Genomic DNA, 25,010 nt, shown 5'->3' with positions numbered 1-25,010 from the left:
TCATTTCTCACAGCGGTGTTGTCCAAGGAACAGAGCAAGTGGTAATTTATGGCCGATAGGTCTGGCGAGCACAGTATCTTCCAATTAAATCGCTAAATGGTATCTATTCGCCCTTACCACACGTCGTGTCACATTGTCGTGGAGTTACAACACAGCTTGCAACTTACCAATGATGACGTCCGCTACAATACTTGTTGCACCCGTTGGCAATTGCTGCAAAGTGACTTCAGCGAATACAAATCTATAGGTGTGGCCTGGGAATAATATTTCGTAAAGCATCACAGGGCAACTAGTTCACCAAGCACAAAGCATCATCTTGCGTGAATGCAGAGGTGATCTAAGCTATGAAGCAGAGGGTCATATAGTAACAAACAATATCTGATACACTTAAGAATGTCATACTAGACCCACTTTTTGTCAGTCTCGAGCACTTGACCGAATTTAGGTGTATTGCGATGTCGAGACAGAAGGCCAGAGTGATTGGGCTCCGTTGCCTGACAGTCGTGCGATTGCCTTACACAGATTAAAGCCCAGACCCCCGTATAAGTTATTTGTACTAAATAAAAAAAAGTTTTATATGGGCATACAGAGCCGTTTTTCTTTACAGGGTTATGAGTTACATTGTTCTGTTTTGGTCCTAATAATACTTATTGACATGACATGCATAACACTTCAGACTAACTTTTACATGCTAATATTTCAGAAACACTTGGTAAATTTTAGAACATTGGAGAATTTTTACAGCACATGACACATTTGATACATTTTTACAACACTTTTTACAACACATGACACATTTGATACATTTTACGACACATGATGCTTGATTATATATACTTAATTGAATCAAACAGGATATGATTCACAATGTTAATGAGTAAAAGGTGTTACCTGCCTTAAAGTAGCTGTAATCTTTCTGCATGCTAACATGGAGAATGACACTCGTTAATTTGATTCATATTTACAGAACTTGGCACATATTAGAACCTATGATACTTTTTAGATCACTTGACACATTTGATACATTTAACAACACATTTTACAACGCATGATGCTTGATAATATATACTAAATTGAAACAGAGTATAATTCACAGTACAAATGAGTAAAGGGTTTTACATGCCTTAAAGTAACTGTATCCTTTCTACATGCTAACACTGACTTGGATTTTACTGGCACTCGTTAATATACTCTATTTTACAATACTTGTCATTGATACTTTTAACAACACATTTTGCAACACATGCTGCTTGGTTATATTTACTTAATTGTAACAATCATAATATGATTCACGATGCCAAATGAGTAAAGTGTGTTTCATGTCTTAAAGTAACTGTTATCTTTCTATATACTAACATGGAGATATTTCCAAATACGGTAGATATGCATCCTTACTGACACTCGTTAATTTAACACGTTTTTACAAAACTTGGTACATATTATGAACTTTGATACTTTTTACAATACTTGACACGTTTGATACATTTAACAACACATTTTACAACACATGATGCTTTATTATATATACTTAATTGAAACTAAACAGAGTAAAATTCACGGTACCATATGAGCAAATGGTGTTGCATGCCTTGGAGTAGCTGTATTCTTTCTACATACTAACATAGAGATATTTCAGAATACATAGAAATGCCTCTTACGTACACTCGTTAATTTACTCTATTTTACGTCACATGGTACATTTTAAAATATTTAACACCTATTACAACATTTGACACCTTTAGCAGAGTGCAACACGACCGAGAGGTCAATATACTACTCTGAGTTTATCGTTACTATACATACTGGCTGCATGTAATACGTGATATGTAACTAAGACTTACATTGCAGCAAGGAGAACTTGCATTACTTCACTATCACAATACACGATGCATAATACAGTACATAAGGCATTAACACAGGATTACATTATTCCAATACAATATTACAATATTATATAACCATTACATGCTATACATAATTTAAATACGATTTATTAGTACCATATAAAATTACAATACAAAGCAGCTAGGAGTACAAAATGTAACCACCTCTGATCTCTACTTTTTATGCTACATACTTGTACTACTTGAAAAAACATTGGAGGGACTAGCCTGTTGGCAATCAGTTAGTAACGGCTAGTTACTGTAAGAAAGGATGAGTGTCTTATCACTCAGTCCCTTTACTCAGCATGAGAGTCAGAAAAAAATATTATCTTATTTCGGATGGAACTTGGCATCCTGCCAATCATTGAGAATTGAGTAGCTAATTTATTTTGGGTGTGAGACTAATCAGGTTATTGCGCAGTGATGGAAAAGGTAGAGTGTCAGTCAAATCATTGTAGTAGTTTTAGTGAGTGCTTCCATTTGGAGCATTACGTATTAGGCTGAAGTGCTGCATTATGTCTCTAAGCTTCCCCTATGATCAACTGTATTCTTTGTTAGAAGTTCTGCCCATTTTGGCCTATGGACTTCTAACGGCTTCTTTAAGTGGATTGTGCTTGTGTTTTGACACAGGAAAAGGTAGTGAACTGAATCACCGACTTCTCCGCATTGATACTCATCCGTGATTCTAAGACCGAATCTGTAGAGGTAAGACTGGAAGCGTCCATGGCCCGAGAAGTATTGAGTTAAAACGCTTGTGGTACTTCTTTGCTCTAGCTTTACTTTGGAAAAGAATAAGTAGACTCGTCTGCTGTTTCTCCTGTTGACCATTGTCTTTGCTATTCTTCTACCAGGTCTTTCAATGTCTTTTTTTTTTTTTTTTTTTTTCCCATGTAGGATTTGGGAAGTCTTTCTGGAGTTTCGATCCTATTGGTATCATTGGCCTAATTATCAGCTGCTTCATTTCTATGGATGCCTACATGAGCTGGAACCCATGTTAGTTTTGGTCTTTCAACTTCTGATTGCGTTAGGAGTTTCCTCTGAATGTCCTGGACTAACTTATTCTTGTTTTCAATGCTCAGAATGGCATGTAGACTGGACAATGAGTCACTTAATATTGTTGGCTTGCAAATGCCATTCCTTCTTGCATACGTTATGGTTGCATTGATTGCTGATAGTTCTGACTGGTAGACGGTGGTCCTAGCATCTAGTCTACGATTCCATGTGTGCACTGTACTGGGATCTTTTAGAACATAGTATGCACAGCAGTACCCTCACTTGTCTTGGACCCGCCGCTGTAGATTGCAAAGTCAGTATGGGGAGGAGCTTTATACAAAGTGGTAACCATATTCGCTAGATTGACGGCTGCTGGGTGTCCAAGATTTGGGGGCCGCATTTCTTCATAATGAATAGCAAAGTAGTGCTTATCCCATAATTTTGTATCTATACCAATGCGGGTGACTCTTGCAATCGCTGCTTCCCTTTGGGCCTGCAGATCGAGCGGAGGGATCCCTGCAAGAATTTGCGGAGCGGCTGTTGATGTCGTCTTGTAAGCTTTACAAACTAGTATGAGGTGCTGCCTTTGTATTGAGTTAAGCAGGTTTTTTTCTATTTTGAGTCTGATTGAGGCCCCAGATAGCTGCTCCATAAAGTAAGATGCGCTCTATCACTGTTAGATATGTTTTATTAGTCGAGGAGTAGTCCACTAGTTGAGACCCCTTACCTTTGCCATATTGTTTGCAATTTTGCTGCATCTTTGTTTTAGGTCCTTGATGTGCGGTATCCAGGATAGACCGTTGTCTATGAGGAACCCTAGATATCGTAGAGTATTAACACATTGAATGGATTGATTGTTGATTTTGACAACTGGGTTCCGTCTCATTCTGCCTTTCCGTCCCACAAAGAGCACTTTTGTTTTATTTCCTCGTATGTTCAGCTTGTGAGTCTTTGTCCAGTTTACAAAAGCATAAGCTGCTTTTTTGCGCTCATTTTTCTATATCTTTGACTCCTGATACTATGAAGAGAAAGTCTTCCGCGAAGGCTTGCAGCTTAACTTGGTTCATACCTGCCAATGCCTCAAAAACAGTGTTAGCGACCAGGTTCCATAATGTGGGTCGCAGTCATGATCCTTGCGGACATCCTCTTTTCAGATCCTTCGTAACTATTTCTTTTTCTATGGTAATTTGTACTTTCATATCTTCTAAGTAGCTTCTGATGAGTTTTAAGAGCTGCTTTGAGCTGTACGCTTTTTTTAGTTCGCAAGTGATGTCAGGCCACCAAACTGTGTCAAAGGCACCTTTGATGTCCAACGAGATAATGAGAGTATGCCTATTGGAAGCTCTATTCTGCTTTATATAATGCAGAACGTCCTGTACTGCCATGTCTGTCGAGATTCCCTTCCTAAAGCCGTATTATTTCTCACGGATTACATTGTGTTTCTGCAATATGTAGTTGAGCCTATTAAGTATTACTTTTTCTAGATGTTTGCCTATTTTTGGCTGACTGGGCGGTACGAGTCTAGATCTGTTGGGTCCTTGCCGTTTTTAAGGAATAGTGCAATTTCTTCTACCTTCATTGAAGTCAGGACATGACCCAGTCTCCAGCATGCATTACGCAGAGTCAAGAGCAGCTCCGGAGATGTTTTGTGAATTATTCTGATAATTGTGTTATCCAATCAATCCGGCCCTAGAGCTTTCTTTAACGGTAATGAGCGGATAACTTGGTTAAGTTCCTCCTTGGTAAAAGGTGTTGCATCTTGAGTAGTGGGGATCCAGGTCTTGCTATTAAATTTTTGTCTTTTTTCTCGCTGGGAGGTTGAGTCTTCTTCTTCCGGGTCTTCTGGGAAGACAGCTCCAAGTATTTTTGCCAGTTTTGCTCCTTGGGTCTCGCAGTCTGTAGCCACTTCAGCTGCAAGCTGTAATAGCCTAAACACTTTGTCTATAATTATATTTTTTGTGTAAGCCCATACGTTTCCTTAGCTTCTTCGCAGTACCTTCTCCAAGAAACGGCTTTTGCTTTGATTATTTGTCGCTTAAAGGAGGCTAATTCCTTTTTATAGGCGACTATTAATGACATTCTTCGTTGCGGGTCTTGTTCCTTTTGTGATTTCCTCCTTAGTGCTCTGACTTTGTTACGCTTTGTCAATAGGTCAGCATTCCACCAGGATAATGTACTAAACTTCCTTGGTTGTTTTATTTTGTAGGAACGTTTTGCAGCTGTTATCATTTTTTGAATCAACTTGTTATAGATAATGTCAAGGTCCTGTTCCTCATGACAGTTCTAAAGTTCTCGAGTGAGATTCGGAATCACTTGTCTTAATTTGTCAACGAACATTTGGTGGCTACCAAGCGAAGTTTTAAATCTTTGTTTACTTAGGAATTCTTGCTTAATTCCCATATCAAATGTGATTATTGCATGATCACTGATCGAAGGTATGTCACTGATTTCCCAGTTATTCATATGAGCTGCAAGGCGTGGTGTCGTCATTGTAACATCTGGCCACCCTTCCGCTCTTGTGGTCTGGAACGTTGGTAATGAATTAGGAGGACAGATGATGCAGAGTCTGCTCGCTGAGATAAATTCAAATAATTTCATTGCTCTGGCATTTTCTGTCCTGGCGCCCTAAAGAGTACTGGAGGCATTGAAGTCACCTGCTACTAGCACATAATTCGCTTTTCTTAATTGTGCATTTAGCTCCACCAGGATGTTTTCCAGATCATCAAAGGGTGAAAAATACACATTAGTAATGTAGATAATGCTGTTAAGGAATTGTAAGCTTATCGTTACAACATTCTGTCAGCGGTCTATTGTATATTATTAGCGTTTTCTATGAGTCTGAGAAGTAGGCTCTACTAGTTTGTGGAAGACCCGAAATATTACCTTCTAACGTATAGGGTTCTTGAACTAAGGCGATTTCTATGTATTTTTATTGCATGACCTCTACAAAGTTAAGTGTTGCCGCTTTGGCTTTTTGTAAGTTGGCCTGGGCGCATCTAATGCCATCTTTCTCCTGTATGTTCACTATTTGTCTTGGTTCACCTGTATTGTTGCACCTCCTAGCCTCTGCAATTCTTTTGTGTAGACTTGGCATATTCGCCAAGTCTACAGAATTCGCATATTCTGTAGAGTTGGCTTTGTGGCCTGTATCAAAATTTGTGCTTTGAGACCTGTTTGAGTGATCGCAATTAACGCAGTTGACTTTGTCCTCTGTGCATTCTTATGACAGGTGGCCACTACCACACTTCAGGCATGCAGGCGGAAACTTACAGTTCCTCTCAAGGTGGCCAAAGGCTTGGCAATTAAAACACCTAGTTACTCTAATGAATTCTTTATAAAAGCAGGAAGCAAAGCCTATGTATATTCTATTAAACTCTAAAATGGTACTTGCCTGATCTTGTGCTATTTCCACTATCCAGTTACAGGTGCCGTCGCTTGGCTTCTTAGGAAAACAAATTGTTTGTTCAGCGGTGGAATCAGTTCTTGAAATGCTGCTCTCAGCTCGTCAGAGGTGGTGTTTTGTGGGACACCAAAAACAATCAGCGGAGTTCTTGGAGCTTTGGGTATTCTAAACTCTAGATGTTCACTAAGATTGGATGAGTCCTGGATTGCTTGTTTTAGCTTAATTAAGTGATATGCCTCTTTGCAACGCACTAGAAGTTCTTGAGATCTCGTAGCCCTTACCTGCTGGATATTTATATCCAGTTTGTGTGGCTTAATGCACTTTATCAGTTGTTCTTTTACACTTGTTGGTGAGCGACTTGCGTCTTTACCTTTGATGAGCAGCACGTTATCCTGTCTGGGTTGTGGTTTTTCACTTGTGGCTTACTTTTCTTCTTCCTAGTAACCTCTATAAATCCTTCCTCGTCGTAGACCTCATCTTTCGACTGAGTGTTAAAATTAACTAGATTCGAAATGTACTTTTTAGTTGGAAGTCAAGACTGGCTACTTATTCCTTTAGCTGCGTAAGCTGCTCCTTTAGAACTTCTATTTGCCCTTCCTTATTGGCCAAGAGAGCTTCCTACTCAGTAGCTATGAGAATGATATCCTTAAACAGGGAGGTAAAAAGATCTGTGTCAGCCTTACTAAGTTTCGCACTGCCTTTACTGTCAGTTAAGTAACCCCTGATCTGCCAAGTTATGTTCGTTATTTTTTCTAGTCTCGATGAGGATATCGTCAGTTTAATAGGGCTTGTCCCTCTGGAACTTGCTGTTGCCACTGAGTGACTAGGTGAGGCGTCACGTGACCCCATCAGTTGAATACAGAACTTCACACTTGCCGAGGATGAATGATGATATTCCAAATAGAAGCCAAGATATCCTAGATGAAATCCACAAAAATGACACTTTTTGGACTCTAATTAGAATAATTATAACTCTGCACAAACACACACCACAAACGTAAATCTTGCACCGTTAGAAAGCGGAATGTGCCACCTCTCTGTAGATATCTATGTTGAGATCAGATGGTGATTTGATCGCGATTAATCACTGAACAACGACGTAGCATAAACCAGTACTTAATTTTCTCCTCCCGGTTCTTCATTCAAACAATGGATGAAAATCTTAAAAATTCAATAACTCCGGAATTATAAGTCGTAGGAACACAAATCAAACATCAAAAGTTGCAGCTCGTTTAGACCTTTACGATTTTACTAAACTTGTAGACACACGACAAATATTACCCCTGTTATAACTCGTTAAACGAGGAGCTCGGGTAAGTGTCCGCAACGCTATACAACAATAGCTACGATTTTTTTTGCGATGTCAAGACAGCAACGACAAACAGCAGACTATCGCTCACTTTCTTTATTGGTTGCTGACAATGTACGAGCGTACCCATTTGCTGAACTTCTACACCCTCCCTTTACGGTGCGGGTGAAATGTAACTTTTTCCTCAGAAATCTGAAAGCATTCGGCAAGTCCACCACTCATCTGTCCACTGTCTTCCACTGTTGTGTCACCTATTGCTGGGTTCATCACAAAGGCTCATATCTCTCGACCGGAATTCCCAGAATCAATCCCTGATGGTGCGTTCTTTAACGGCATCTTCCCAAATTCCTGGTATATTGAACAACATAATGCGGCTGTTGACAAGCCCACTTTAAAATCATGCAACAAATAATTGTGAACGAGTTGGTTTAATATTTCAGTTTCTCTTCGACATTGACAAGATATGATTCTGTGTGGGAGTAACGTGCTTGTGTTAGTACAGGTAAATGGTTACGCTAAACCTCCATAACTTTGACGTCGCGTCAGTCACTTCGTTTCCTCTTTGTAAGCCTTTCATCAAATAAGACATCAAAAAAGCAAAAACATTTTTGGTTACCTTGTAGTTGGTCAATCAACAAAGTTGAATTTGGTCAATCGGTAAACTATAACGGAAGTGTAAAAAATTTCTTTTTTTCCTTTTTTTTAATTATGCATATGTTGTTATATGTTGAATATTTAATTTATTAAACAAACATGTAGTTAAAATTTTTTATGTATTATGCTTTTTCTTTTTCTGTAAAATTGTGTAACAGATTGAAAAGGCTTTAAAATTTAACTTTTCTTTCAGTATAGTCATAAAATTTAGATAATGAATGCTAAAGCTGTCCTTTTTTTTTTTCATTTTAGAGCTCGTATAGTAACAACATGAGTGATGAAGGTCTAAAAGCGATATGGTCTGCTACAGATGAACCATTTAACAAAACAATGAAAGAAAAAGAATATGATTCTTGGAATACGAAATATAGAGACTTCACAAAGGAATGCACACAGACCTATTTTAGAGATGCATATGATTCTGATGCTTCAGACGAATCTGAACTACAAAGAACTCCTGAAAAGGAATGCAATTCTAAGAAAACTATGTGTGAAATAAGGTATGAACGCTTAGGGTCTTTTGAAGCTGTTCCAGAGGAATTTAGACCTACAAAATCTAAAGCTAGCCTTATACAAATCGAAAGCAAATTTAAGAGTGACAATAATTTAAAAGCTAAAGATCCGTTGACTATTTCACATATACCTTTGAATGTAACTTCAAACCTCCAAGGTTTACAAAATCGGCTATCCAGTACTAGGAATATTTCAAATTCTAGAATATTAGATAACTCAAATTCAAGCACAGAAACTTCTACATATAACTCATGGATGTTTCCAGCTGAAAAAGAATTTACTAACCTAGAAGATAAGAAAACATTGATTTATAAACCGTTGAGAAATAATAATACCCTATTGGAGTCAAATCAAGAGAGGGGAAATAAAGAGGTTTCGTTTCAAGACAGTGGATTACGCCGACATTTCGAAACCACACTCTGTACAGAGTTTTCTGGAATAAACCTTGGAAAAGACAGGAATCTTCAGAGTCAAGAAAATAAGACACATACCATATTTAAGGAAAATTGCTTTCCAAAAAAAACGCTTTCGTCCTGGAAATTTGAAGATAATTCGAAATGTACTTTAACTAAAGAAGAGCAACGCATTTGGGCAAAAGATGATGATTCTGAACATGGCGGGGCTAATGGAAAGACTACAGATACTTCTGAATTTTTAAAAAAATCTGGTGATATTACTTGGGAAAACAGTTTATGCTTAAGTAAGAAAAATACTCGTTATTATGGAGCTATGAAAAAATGTAATCGATCTGTAGTTCAAAAGAATCGAATATTGGATAAAAAGCAACAATTTAAAAGTGCTGATACAATGGAATTCAGCAAAACCTTAAATAAATATCTTGATAGTTGCTCGAAGGATAAATCTAATAACCCTTTACCTCAGCACAAAAATATGAATAATCAATCATGCAGATGTGGTATGAAGTACCCTAAGGAAACAGAAGAAAGAAAGCGAAATTTGCCACAGTCGCATTCATTCAGAAGTGAAATAGTTGGAAAGGAATGCTCAGAACCATTACAAGTCTCAAAAATTGCTCAAAGAAATATAAAAACCAAAAGAGTGAAACATGTACCTCCATTAGTAAGGCATGAAATAAACGTTATTCATGTTAATCAGTCTTACAGCAATGATGGACGATTTGTTCATGAAGAAGAAAGTACGAAAAGATTACAAGTAAGGAAAAGTGATAGCTATTTTGAAGAGAGTGATTCTGATTCTTCTCGTGACGATTATTACAAATTTAAAAGCATCATAAAAAAGGACATAAGTTGGAGTGTAATAAATCCTGAATCGGAAGTAAGTAACGCACTTCATTGGCATCAAATAGAAATGGAAGAACCTGCAGGAAGAGAAAAAAATCAGCTGCGAGTTTCAAAAAGTGCATATGATTTTGAAAACAAAATATCTGACATATCTTCTTCAGAAAGCGGTGAAGATCAAAATCAGCATCCTTATGAAAACCTAGGAACTTTTCTGGAAAGCCAGAAAACTGAAGATTCGACACAAATATCATCAAGCCTTTCGAAAAAGTCTTCGCAGTCAAATAATTTAAGCTGCTTAAAGGAGGATTTACTAGCAGACGAAAAAAAAGCTATATTGATGCAATATGGTAGAGAACTTTCTGATCTTATTTTAGGATCTGAAAGGACACTTGATATGTTTTTGTCTTTCTACAGAAAATGGCTAGAAATACGACACAGGACCACGCTTCTCATGGAAAAAGTATTGCATACTGTTAATAATTATTCAAGTAAATACTCCACTTTCACGAACATATGTGATATTACTAGTAGCAGCGCTAAGGCTATTGCTATTATTCCAGATAGCAGAGTTTCAATTCCCGCTAAAATTGTCTCTTTTTTGAGTGATGCAGTATCACAAATGATGAGATCTCAGACAAATATAAAAGATTTAAAAATTGACGAATTCGAAATCAATCGATGTTTACAAGCGGATATTGATACGACATCCATTGTTTATATGTATGGTATACAATGCGATCAACAATTTCAAGAAACAAGTAAATTAATTGAAGAATTTTACCAAAGTATTATTAATGGAACTTATGTTAGTCTTTCTGAAAATGAAGAAATTTCAAATTTCTTACGCAGCATTTCGGAACTGAATCCTAAACATAATGGATTTTACAGGCAGTTACAGAAGTGTTATGAAATTCTCAGAACATATCCATCTTCAGAAATAAGCAAAGCCTTCCTTGGAGCTCTAGATGATTGGACTTCAACTATGAAGACGATTGGTCAGTTAAACTGGAGATTTTATACTGAGGGTTTTGATGGTAGTACAGTACATAAAGGATGGGAAGAAGTTAGTGAATTGCTTCAAAATGCCAAAAATGTTCCTGTAAAAGATATTGCAGATAAAATACAGACTTGTGCATTAGCTCTAGCGAAAGAGCAAATATTATTGGAAAGAGCCATTAAGAGACTTTCTGAACCCTAATAAGAAATTGGTTTCGTAAGTATTATAGTTGAATAAATATACTTACAGAATTGCACTACAGTGAAATGTAATGAATAATGTGATAACAGAAGAACTGTAATTTTTTAAACAAATGAGTGAAATACTCAGATTACATGTTTACATATAGTTACTTCCAGTGAAAGTAACACAAAAAATGTAACAGAAACTGTTAATTTATGTTAACTTTTGTTTTGCGAAAGTTGCATTCATTTCATGCATCAGCTATAATACTTGAAAATTTTTAAGAAAGAAAACTATTCATGAGTATTTTTAAACATTATTTTGATTTCTTTTTTTTAATAGCGTAACTAGTGAAAGATAATATAGTTTAATGCATTCTATTTTTTTCTCCTGTGAGCATCTGTGTTGATTTTTGATAAGACTTTCAAACAAGTGCGTAACATAAGTAGTTGTAAGGTATTTTCTCCCTCCTTCCAACATGCCTTCATGGTGTAACGATAGCACACTCGGCACTTCTTCGACAGATTCAGCTTCGGGTCCCGGCGAGGGCATTGCACATTTTTCACATCTTCTGTTTCCAAATAACTTCATGATTCTATAGCATTATATATAAAAAGTAATAATAGATATTGTTTCACTGACTATGTTACTAAAAGCTAAAGAGTGAGCTTAAGAGCTCTGTAAAAAATGAAATCCTATAATAAAAGCTGCGTCCTGCTTATAATATCAATGTGTGCAGGCTATTCAATGGCCAAGATGAACTCCAAATTGAAATATATGCTATGGTAAGAATAAATTTCAATTATCAGAGATAATCGGGAGTGTTACCTCGATAATCTAAAATTGGTTTATACGAACTAAATTTTAATCACGCAGTTTTTCTTTCAATAAGATTGTTTTTATCTCAGATGGCCAGATCCTTGCAACTTAATGCATTCGTCTAAATGGTTAATACCTATTCATCATTAAGCTATCTCATCACCAAGAATGTCGCCAAAGATGCCCTACAGGGGACAACCGATGTTACACCTATGAGAATAGAGAAGTCCTGTACAAATTTTCTCCGAGAACACCCTGAAGGAAAGGATACCAGGATCTCCCACTCCTCCTTCCCTGTCATCAAAGCTCTCAAAATAACTTTCAACTCTCCTGCATTTTATAAAAATACACTATGCACCTACAAACTATACCCCATGTTATACAGTACACAGCTGCAAACATCCAAACCTTTTTGGAGAAGCGAGCGAACGGCAGCTAGCAGCGCCAACTAACCACTCAACTGACCAGGGTGTTCTTTCAACATATTCTAAAAATAAGTACACAAGTACTATTATCAACATATTTAAAACTCTTTTATTACTGGATAAAATTTGTTTTCAATTAAATAATTAATGCTTAGAAGATTTTATTTCATGATAAATGTATACGTGAAAGAACTTTAAATATTTGATGAAATAAACAAAATTTATACAAATTTTGCCTGATTGTACATGCATTTTGTTAAAACTTGTTTTAAGGTTACTACTTTTTTTAATTTAATTATTTATTGTGATATTCCTACATCAGTTGTTGCATGATCAATCCAGTTTTTAATCAGCAAAAGATCTATAGCAGAAGCATTAGGACATCGCTCAAATATCAAAGGGCTTTACTTGAGGTTTAAGCACCCACCAGTGGCCAAGTCGTAAACGCTTTTGATTTTTTTTAATTCAGACTCAACTTCGGCAAATTGGTGGCAATTTTTTGAAATGCATGAAGGAACTTCAAAGATTGCACCGGGCAGCCAAAATCCAAACGTTAGCCCTGATAGCTTCTCTATGGTTATGTTCCCTGATTCACCCCTTCCTTTATCTGTTTATTTACTCCTCTCCAGCTTATTTCCCTGACTATTCACGATTTATACTAAAATTTTAAATGGACTTATTAAACCTAAACCTTAGGCGTTGTTCTTGTGAGATTTATTTTTCTTTACACGGAAAATGTAGGAAATAAAAGCTAATGAGGAATAAATATGCTCTACAGCTCTTTTTATCTCTCTACCCTTTTCTGATAACTGACGACACTTTTTTTGCAAATAGTTGAACTTTTTCGTTCATGCGCAGAAGCATCACCGGCATTACCTTAATGTGGCAGACAGTAACTTGCAGGGTTTGTCTTTTTCCGCTAATAATTACAATGTGCAATGAGGCATTGGTAAAAAACATTTTGCATCAGCCTAAGGAAGAGCAATGCAATCGGTTACAGCACTTCATCCACGTACCGTCATGTCGTCTCATAGTTCCTCTCATACGAATCTGAAGTAAACGGCTATCATGGCAATCGAACCCCACAACATGATGCTCCACTGTCAAGTAATATGGCGTTTAACACTTACAACAGAACTGGACCAGTCTGCATGTCGTCTCTATGCTCTTATTCGGGGATTGTCATTGGTGAAAGAGAAACGAGATTTGTCATCATGTACTATCTTTTGTTATTTGGTCGTCCAAGGGGCTCTGTCTTGACAACATTACAGTCGTTGGCAGCAAAGGCTTCAAGTCAGTAGCAGTCTTCTTAAAGGACAACATGACCTCAAGCACTTTCGACTAATCATCTAGAAATTATTCTTACCGATATTGTATTATCCAAAGCATCTATGTATATTTTGTATAATATCAGCAGTCAAGTTTTATGGGGCCATCATCATATGCCTTCGGATGAATCGATTCAAGCCTAGTGACCTCTGTGATCTTACTCATCATAGTAAGTTTCAGATGCAGTACAATGGAAGGACAATGAAACTCTTTGTAAATCATTTAACTGGCGAAACTGACCTCGGTGGTATCTAATAGGTATCTGTTCAACTACACGTCTTTTTAAAAAGAAAACAGTTTATAAGACAAATTTTTGCGGTGATGTAAATTATCAATTGTTGAATCATCTGACGTTTCTTACCCTTTCATCACACTAATTTATGTGGCAAATTCGCATTTCTTATTATTTGCGTAAGTCGTTCAGCTGCATATTCCCCGCAATTAACGTAATTATACAACCATATCTTCATGATGTTGCCTCTCCTTTGCCAGATAGTGTATATTCCAAAACGAATTCAGGATTACATTTACAATATGCTATATTAAAATAAGTATAATATGAAGAGAGAATCCTATTTTGTGAAATTAAATATAATAGGTCTAAAATTTAAATTTAAATAAACATCAAGTTGCAATTTTATCGAATATTCTTTCCTTTGGGGGGGAGAGGTCCTTTTTATTATTACTAAAATTCTAAACTTTTCAGAAGATTCAATGCATCAAATTTTAATCTGATATTCTAATTTTAGCCTTTTATTTGCATAAGATAAAATTCCATAGAATTTAAAACATGAGTCACGTAAAAATGTTTATAATTTCAGTAGATTACAAACGAATTTCCCTAAAAAGTGCATATTAAAGAGAAATTCGCTCACATTTACACCTGGTGAAAACTACAAAATGCCCAAGCAAATAACCTGTCCCAAAGCTGCGAAATGAATCTGAAATGAAACTACCAACTACAATGTTTCACTGCTTTAGCCATTCTTTCTTCTTATAGACTTATATTCCAATTGAATTATCAGTGAGTAACAGATATAAGTATTTTGCTTTATATGTCAATAACAGACATACGCAATTTATTTTTACATATGAATTGCTGCTTAAATTTGATTTAGAATGCTTTCTTTTCCCAATAGATCATAAAGTTAAACTGGTATTTTTCTATTAATGAGTGCCATTTAACACCAAATGTAAACATTGGTATGAAATCTAACTAGATCGCAACAACCCATTGACATACATATTGCTTCATGAAAACTGTAAACTATTTTGTTATTATAAACTTAAAAATGACATTTAACCCTCTAATAACGTATAATTTAGTTATATAAGCTTATCACATCTAGTTTTGCTTTAATGTATTATTTGCTGAAATAGACATTGAAAAGATACTAATTTATGCAATCGTATTAAAAAAGCTTAGAAAAATTAAGAAAGGAATCTTTCACGAAGGAATTTAAAAATTTCACTGTGATAACTAGGAAATTCGCACATTATAAAACACTGATGCATTAAAGTAAAGTCTTTGCCAAACAGGGTAAGAAAAACTGATTTTAAGGTAAAATATAACTTCATGGAATCTTTTTATTGGGACAGACTTCATTTCTTTGCCGCATTTAAATAAGCAAATAAATTTGTTTGGAAATTTTATAACAGAAAGCCAATTTCTGGAGAGTCAATCGAAGGTTCTAGAAACTCCGTATAACTGCGCTGCATTATACTGTGGGACAAACAAATATTTCCTTTCATGTAAGAGGAGGAGTTTTATGGTTTCGTTATTTTTTAATTTTAACAAAAGTTGTAAAGTTATTCCTACAAAATTAAGTAGTGGAATTACTTTTATTTTCATAAATACAGACAATTTCAATTTGAACTTAAGTAAAATAACTGAAATTCAGTTTCAATTGCGTAGTTTCTAAAATGAAAGGCATAAACGTGTTTTCATATTTCATTTCGCATTGTGCTTTCATTTTTTTATATTAAAGAAATCAAATAATCTATTTCTCTTCAGTTAAAAGTATACTCAGGAAACTGTTTATTTAATTCCCGTCTAGTAAAAAAAAACTATGACATCATTGCTAAAACATGCATATGCCTTTTTGACATTTTAACAGTTTGAAATCATTTCTGATTTCAATAAAGAAATCAAATGAAAACTTTAAAGAAAGTCCAGTTTAAAGAAAAATGAAGTAGTTTAAAAAAAGCAAACCATCAGGGCCTTATCATCAGATTTTAGTATCTGAAACTAATCTCATAACTGCTTCTCCTAAACATTTTTATTACATTCCAGATTCTTATACATACAATATATGTGCCCCATTATTTTCAAATGCCTGATTCGCCCCAAAACGGTACGGCTCTGCGTTGTACAGATTCATTTAGATTAAATTAATAACTATTTGAAAGTATGCATTGTAAAACATGATATCTTCATATTATTTAAATTAAATAAAAAAACTGCATCGTGTTTATACTAAAGGAGAAGGATAGCAAGAATGCCTATATCTCATATTATCTCATATTTACATCAAATCACATTTTCCGAATCCTCATCTGTGCTCTGAAAAATCGTATTAAAATAATTCCAAATGCTCTGGTGCCTTGATCAAATGCCTTAATTTCATAGTCTGCTTGTAGAAATTTGTTAGATAGCAAAAAACCTTCATTGTCTCGCGCTTTTATAAAGTTCATGCATATCTGGTATTTTTCTCGTCGATAATCCCTTCATTCTTAATTATAATTTTAAAATTTATTTTCAATTATTATATATTAATTATTACTGCTATCATTTAAGTCAGTATACAATAAGTGTTTACTCCCCATATGTGTTGATTAAATAAAGGAGCTGGTGTGTTTTAACGCATAAACAGCCGAGTTTCATTCAGTTTACCGTATGAGCTACGAATAGTATTTAAGCATTGCTGTGAAGGTCATAGTGTAGTGTATATTCTCAGAAGTGAGTAATACAGGTTTTCCGCAGAAAGTCAGCTTTGGTAACAATAATTGTTTTATGAACTGGAATAATTAGTTCATGCAAATTTGTTATGCTTTTGCATAATACTCTATTAAGAGAACAAAAAAATGCGTTTAGGAAATGCTTAAATATATAAAATAAATGATTCACATCAATCATTAAATGAAACAAATTATACGATATTTTTACCGTAATACAATTATTTAAATACACTGAAGCTGTGCAGTGTAAAACAGTCATTTTAAATTTATAGCTTAAAAATCTCATAAAATTGTAATTTATCAATGGAGTAATAATGGTGAAAGAGAATGCCCGTTTTGTATAACTAATATAAATAAGTATAAATATTTATTTCCTGTAATTTAGTTTCCATAACCACGTTTCCCAGCTACTGACTTTTGTACTCATAACTATTTGTTCAGTATTATAGATTAAGCAACAAATCACTAATTTGGAAACGAAGATTGTAATTAACTAATTTGGAGTCTATGATTGTGTTGATTTATAAAAGCTTTTAATTCAAAACGAAACATTTCGTTATATAATAAGATAATAAAATAGGTTAATGTCCTATAAAATATAGTACTAAAACGGTTTTTCTTTCATTAAGACACAGGAAGAAATATTTTCATTAAGAAAAGGTTTTTCTTTCATCCAGTTATCAAAATAATTTAGCTCTTTTTCTACAAGGAAAGCAATTAAGGAAAAAAGAAATGGAGAACAAAAAACAGTATTAAAAGCTAAACTGTTAAAAAAATATCCCAAGCCAAATAGAATTCTTTTAGAGCATTTCGGTTTAGAATGAGAGGGAGAAAGGTATTAAGAAATATAGTTATTATAAATATTGCAAGTCAAAGAATATTTTTTTGATATATTTCTATTTTGAAAGAGGAGGGAGAAGGTGTTAAATTAAGAAATAAAATTAAATTTTTTAATAAGTTATAATAAGAACTCAGATTTTTAATACAATTTAGAAATTTTGGAAAAATATGAACTGTCTTTGAAAATTAAATTCGAAAGAATGAAAGCAAAATTATGTAGCTTCTGGACAGCTTATACTCAAAAGTATTAGCAATTTAATGCGGTTAGAAAATGACCGTAGATCACTTTTGCATCATATCATATATACGTTCTGCATTTTCTGCACATTCTAGTTTATACAGATATGTAATAAACACAAATGAATTACAGTTATATAACCTTAATAAGGGTGAGATACAACCTCAGTAAGATGAGGAAATTTCAAATGTTTATATATGATATTTTCAATTATTTAAAAATTTCGATTATTACGGCGGAAGTATTTTAATACCTTTAAAAGTATAATACTGTTGCGTTTTTCTTTTGTGACACCAGTTGTTACGTTATTTTCTTCCTTCACGACTCTTGATGAAGTATCGAAACGCACTTTATTTGCTAATATTAATCAAATAGCTTCAAAATCACTTTTACGGTCGTCGAACTGTTATAAATACGCTGACACGTTCAGCGACACAGCCTTCACACTGTCAGGCAATAACGGTGGACACAGCTTCACTGTAAAGCACCCGAGTACAGCTTCCAACTCTGCTTGGTCGTTCTCGGAACTCCACGTACTCTCGAGACTCTCCACGCGATGCACTCGACAATACACAAGAGTATAGATCTCGACTCAGCACAGTCTGAGGCAAAACTCGGCGATGCACTAAAAGACTCTATTGATGCACTCGACGACCAACTCGGCGCTAGGAGGCACTCGCTCAATGACTGGCTATCAGCTTGCTAGACGAAGCACACATTCTGAGGCACTAACTGACTGCGGACCAGCAGGGTTTATATAGCTTTCGCCTTGTGTTCGAGAACATTCTGGGCTAAACCGGTAAGAATTCGTTCCAGAAGGTTCTATCGCATTAAATTGGCATATCGCCAATTTTGTAGCCAAATATGGCCAAATCGGCCATTTCTTGTGAAATGTGGCAACCCTTCCTCTTTTGCCATTTTATGGCAACCCTAAAACTGCTTTGCGGGGAAGCCATCTTACCGCGCCTGTACATTTCGTAACACTCCCTTACTGGATCATTAAAACATTGTTGTAGTTACCTGTTCTCTAAAATAAAAGTTCATCACTCTAATCATGTAGAAAGTAATCCAGTGTTGCGTAACATCCATTTACATCTTTAGTGACATTATATTCATGGCACTTTATTATGCTGCATTCATGTCACTCTATGGCTTTATATTAAGTCGAAATGAGTTGTTACATGAATGTTGCAGTGTGAGTTCACAACAATATTACAGTATAACTTCACAACAAAGTCGCAGCGTGACTTCACAGCAATGTCACAATGTGACTTCACATTAACGTCGCAATGTGACGTCGTAAAAAGCGGACATTAAGCCACTCCTACAACGTTACTGGGACATTGAGGTCGTCACAATGCGACATGTTTGCAATGTTGCACCGACGTGCGTAGCTGTTGGGAACCTTACCTAAAGAAAATTTCTTACCGTTTCATGAACAATTAATTTTTCAAACGCCTTTCTCTGAAAATATAACGAATTTGAAAGTATTCTGTCGACATATCTGTTACGGAAAACAAAAAGGAAGTAGCGGACGGTCACTTCGAATTGAGAGCACAGACAAGAAGTGAAAATACATCTAAGAGAAATTTCAATAATAGCTACAACTTTTCTTTAATTGCATGAAAGGTAATAGTTAAGACTATAGCAAACTGGTAATCATAACTGAATTTGGTGTGTAAAATAGTAAATTAATTTAAGAGCACAAGAAAATCTAATTTAACAAAAGCATGCAACTGGAAATAACCCCCTTAATTTCACGTTAACATATTATTTCCTTTATATTTTTCAGTTCTGAAATGTAGCTGTAGAAAAGAATGTTAAAATTATTTTCTGTTTGCATTTCAGCTGTAGCGCAATCGATTGGACTGAAAACACCTTTCCTCTCTCTTATCGAAAAAGGTAATTTTTTCCGTCCAAAGTCATCACACTTCGCGATAAGTAGCCAAAGGTCAAAAATAACATGCGTCCAAATATTTAGGGCGCTGAAAAAGCAAATGGCCCGAAAACGCTAATTTCTTGCAACTCACCTTTTCTGATACAGATACTTTTTTAAAAAAATGATAACATTAAAAGACGGTTTCTTTTGTTGCTGACCTCATTTTATAATTTAATTTTTGCGGAGATTTGGACGTATATAGCCTTGTATACGAAACTTTCTTTTTGGAGATTCATTTAACACTTTGATTTTGATATTTTTGAATCTCATTGTAATTTCAGAATTACTATAATATTATACTGCACAAGGTAACCGACCTCGCTTAAAAAACATTTTTCAAAACCTTTGTTAAATTTCGAAGTTAATGAGATTTTTGTTTTATTGGATTGCACTCACTCTTAAATAGAATCGCCACAAATAATAATTCATGATATAAAATGCATTATTTTATAAAACTTATGGAACAAACTGATTTATTTTGCTCGAAATTAACAAAAATATCAATCATCTCGGAAAAGAAAATAATGATAATAGAAATATATTTTTGATTTATGTTATATATAGTAACATAAGTGATAACATAACTATAGTGAAGTGATAACATAACTATAGTGAAGTGATAACATAACTATACTGAAGTACACCTTTAAGGATCCTGAGTTTTACTAACGTTTATTGTATTTAAAAACTTTTCTATTTTTCTTATTTTCCACTTCCGGCCAGAATTAAATGCTTTAACTTGTTTATGCAAATTGTACTTGCTAACGCCCAAGTATTTAAATTGTGGCTTTTTGCCAAGAGAAAGAGGAAGTGAGCCGCTTGCAACTGCATTCTTACGAGTTTTCAATCAGTTGATGCTTGCCTTTAAGGCCTCTTGATATTTGAAAACGTATTGTAATTTCAGCAGTTCGGCGTACTACACTGGTGTGCAAAACTTAAGCAACAGGTGTTCTTTTTGGCATAACTCTACGAGAATACGTCTGAGAGACATGAAATTCAGAATTAAGAGACAGCATTTTGTATTTAAACGATGACGAAATCATAATTGTTCTAAAAATTAATACAATACATACAGTATGGAATCAAAGAAAAACAGGCTTTATTGAACTCATAGTATCGTTACACATGATTGTCTGTACAAGAGGAAGAACACCAAGCAGGTGTTCCTTAGTATGGGATATACCCTCCCCTTATTGCAATGGTTGCTTCGAACGGTCTCTCCATACTCAGCACCAGATTGTCCAAAAGATCTTGAGGTAAGAGTGCCCATCCTCAATCAGCATCTGTTTCAGTTGCTGAATGTTCCCCAGAGGATGTAATCGTGTCACAAGCGTCTCCCCAAAGCATCCAACACATGTTCTATGGGGTTTGAATCAGGGGAGCACGCTGGCCAATCCATTCGAGTGATATCTTTAGTTTTCAGTAGCTTCTCAACAGCAAGAGACCGGTGTGGCCGTGCATTGACATCCATAAAAGCGAAGTCTGCTCCAATGGCACCTCGGAACAGACGCACATGGGGAAGGATCACCTCCTGACGATAGCGATCTCCGGTTATAGAACTTCTGTCAAAAACGTGGAGCCCTGTCCGCCCGTTCAGCATAATGCCTCTCCAGAGGAGATCTTCAGAACCCCGTAACGGTCTCTTTCCCTAATGTTATTAGATTAAACGTGTCCCGACCTCTCTCCAAATCAATTTGTGTTGAGAATCGCTTGTGGCACTAAAACGATTCTCTTCCGTAAGGAGAATACGATTCCATTGATGAGATGCCCAGTCTTTGCGCCACTGTAAATGGTGATCCCGATGGCCAACTTTCAAAGGGATGCAGCCTTTAGGACAGCAGGCGCATAGGCCACCTTTGTGAAGGTGTTTGGACACAGTAAACCACGACAAGTGTCGCTCGTTGCTGTTCACAGTTGTTGAGCTGTGGCGCTTGCTGACTGGTTTCGGGCTTTTTTCCTCTGCAGGACTATATATTGGTTATTTGCTGCAGTATTTTTCCTGGGATGGCCACCACCAACCTTTCTAATAGCTGTACCTACGGTTTGGAAGGGTTTCTAAACGCGCGAAACGCCACCTTTTTTTATTCCGAACTCTACAGCTATACTGGTCACACTTCGCCCCTACTCCAGATTTTCTATCATTCTTCCACGAAGTCATCCAGATAATTTCTTCTAGCCATATTTCACGAAAGAACTCCTTGTACTAGCAGCGAATGTCTTTAATTGCATCTCCATCTTTCCTTTTATGGTAATCTCGAGTAGAGCGCGCCGACCGTACGCGTATATCGTACACTCACGTAGCATGTGACGTTTTCTTCTTGACATTTGCATACGCATGACCTTTCTACTGAATTGCGTGTTCATTGTACTGAACGCAAGAACTCCTTTTCTACAATTTTATGGCTATCTGATTAAAATTTACATTGTTGCTTAAGTTTTGCACACCAGTGTACATACGTACCCTTTTAAAAAGGCCAGTCTTAGTATTAGGCATTTGTATACTAAGTTAAAGTTAGCTTTTAGTTAGAGTTTTAGTTAGTAGTTTTATATTTTTACGTTAAGACCACAAGTGGTTAGTCTCTGTATCCCGAAGTTCGGGAGTACCTGTAAAGTAATAGAGAATAAAGGGTTTCGTATACCCCTTCCTGCTTGTGTCGTCTATTCCACACAATCTGGAACAGAGCTTCAGTAAATTAACTGTTCTTATTCCGGATACAGTATGTTCCCGAAACAAGTGAAAAGACATATGTCTCCTGAAAGTGGCGCCCGAAAAAGAATAACCATGGCCGAGTTTCAAGAAGAATCTGACGTTCCTGCAGCAGCGGCTCTGAATCCAGAAATGCCAGCTGCCACCCTAGAAGGATTTGGATACATCCTCCAGACCATGCGCGCATCGATGAAACCAGCAGCAACCTTTGACGGAAACTGGAAAAATTGGATGACCACTTCATGCTATATCCAATCCATGAGTTCCAGAAAGTTACCAGCGCTTTGAGGGGCCAAGCGCTTAGTTGGTTCAAATACATCGGAAAAAATCTCTTGGGTCAAGTGGGAAGTCCCATCTACACTTACGAAAATTTCAAGACCGCCTTAGTAAAGACCTTCCGTGTCGTAAGAAATCGTGCCAAATTGGAGGCGGAACTCTTCAGCACATACCAGCAACGAATTGAAAATCTCTCAAGCTTTATGTTAAGAGAAAAATACACGTCTTTAAACTTTTGTATGGAAGCCGGCCAGATCCTGAAATAATCCAAGTAATTTTGCCTATGTTACTTCTCCAAGTACAAGACTTTATTGAATTAAGGAATCCAATGACACTGGAAAAGTTATTTGAGCTCGCAAATCCAGTTTGAAAGTAGAAGAACGGCGGACATTGAAAGAAGATGCCAGCACGAGCAACGAAGCCAAATTGGTGCGCCAAAACCACAGCAGAGGCAAGAGCACGGCTACGGAAGCAAATCGAATCAGTAGTCAAAGAAACCCGAGTATCCAAAAACACAACCGGCGAACGTAGACAGTTCAATAATAAGCCAGAAAAAACGTTTCAAGGACAGCAGAAAAAGAAGAAAGGCCTGGAAAAGAAGAAAGAAGATTTAAACTAAAACGGATTTCTGCTCGTGGAGGGTGCGGAAGTCCGAAGGCCAAGAAAATACCTCTTCCTTCAAGCTCAATACAGTGATTGTGAAAAATGTGATTCTTCCTAAGACTGAAATTTTGGTGAACAATATTCCAGCCACCGCACTCCTGGATCCAGGCGCGCAGTGTTCCTCTGTGGCAGAAGATTTTTTTAGGAAATACTTTCGTAAATACAGAATATATAATTCGGATAATACGACAGTGTTAGCTGCGCAGGGAGAAAGATGCAAGTGCATAAGGTAAATTACCATTATATATTCGTATCAAGGACGAGCAAGTAAAGATCATGTTTTTTATCGTAAGAAATCTGCAAGCACACATAATTTTAGGGATAGATTTTCTTTCAGAGGCCGAAGCAACACTTGATTTTAACCAAGCGTGCCTTAAGCTGACCATGAAACCCGTGCTGAAAGTAAAAACGGAACTCCCCACATTAAATCTCCATCACCTGCCTACGGGAATGTAAGAAAAATTTCGCCAAGTGGTAAGTGAATTTTCTTCTTTATTTAGTGATATTCCCGGATTTACGAAAGTTACAAACCATGAAATCGATCCAGGAGATTCACTGCCAGTTCGCCACAAGCCATATCGTTATAATAAGACTAAAGAAAAAATTATAGTGGCACATTCGAGATATGCTAAGTAAAAAGATCATAACGCCCATCTCAAGTAGTTATGCCAGCCCGGTCATCCTATGTAAAATAAAATAACGATTATCCAGTTACACACCAAAAACGGTGGTGTTTCGCAATTGACTATTGCAAATTGAATAACATTACTAAATATCCGGTATATCCGTTACCTATTATTGAAGAAATTTTAAGGAACATAACTTTTACGAAATACATGACTACGTTAGATCTAACATCAGGATATTTCCAAATAGGCGTAAAACCAGAAGATATGCCCAATACTGCTTTTATAACTAAGTCTGGCACTTATGCATTCTTGCATATGCCGTTTGGCCTTTCAGGGGCACCGGCAACATTTCAGCGATGTATGGACATTGTGTTAAGCCTGCTCTAAGAAAGAACATATTTATTAATATATTTAGACGATATCATTATTACTAGTGATAATTTGGATCATATAAAAGATTTGAGGTGTTTTCATTATTAAATGAGGCCGGTCTAAAAGTTACTGTTGAAAAGTGTAAATTTGCAGCCACTGAATTACAATATTTGGGATATAAAATTTCTCATTAAGGAATCGAAACGGACAAATAGAAAAAAATTGCAATTCAAAAGTATCCGCCGCCAAATACGGCTAAGAAGCTGTCTTCTTTTCTAGGACTTTGTTCATATTCTTTATAAAAAAAAACTTTGCAACTATTGCTGAGCCATTGTTAAAATTAAAAAGGAAAAAGGCCAGATTCTCGTGGACGGCCAAAGTCTATAGTGCTTTTGAAAATTTAAAACAAGCGTTAACACAAGCCCCTGTTTTGAAATTTCCTGAGAACGACGAGAATTTAGAAATTTCGGCGGACGCTTCGGATTATGCTGTAGGAGCAGTACTTTCTCAAAATAAGCAGCCCGTGGAATTTTTTAGTCGAACTTTAAATGAAACTCACAGGAATTACTCCGCGACTGAGGGAGAGGCACTTGCAGTTCTGTTAGCAGTGCAGAAGTT

General features: G+C 36.0%; 1 protein-coding gene across 1 annotated transcript in view; it reads left to right on the top strand.

Moving 5' to 3' along the window:
* LOC146999172 (uncharacterized) overlaps window positions 1-12,674 on the top strand; it is a 55,522-nt gene extending 42,848 nt beyond the window's left edge. Inside the window, exon 2 of the mRNA XM_085818267.1 lies at window positions 8,495-12,674. Within this exon, the coding sequence (XP_085674393.1) occupies window positions 8,513-11,215 (2,703 nt within the window). The 5' untranslated portion in view covers window positions 8,495-8,512 and the 3' untranslated portion in view covers window positions 11,216-12,674. The remainder of the gene's footprint in view (window positions 1-8,494) is intronic.
* Window positions 12,675-25,010: the final 12,336 nt, after the last annotated feature.

Source organism: Stegodyphus dumicola, chromosome 1, assembly GCF_044657685.1.
Source record: "Stegodyphus dumicola isolate Sdum_Otavi_A_Nest chromosome 1, ASM4465768v1".
In the NCBI taxonomy this organism is placed as follows: domain Eukaryota; kingdom Metazoa; phylum Arthropoda; class Arachnida; order Araneae; family Eresidae; genus Stegodyphus; species Stegodyphus dumicola.
The sequence above is the reverse complement of the archived record's forward strand: the minus strand, read 5'-3'. Positions and strand labels throughout refer to the sequence as shown.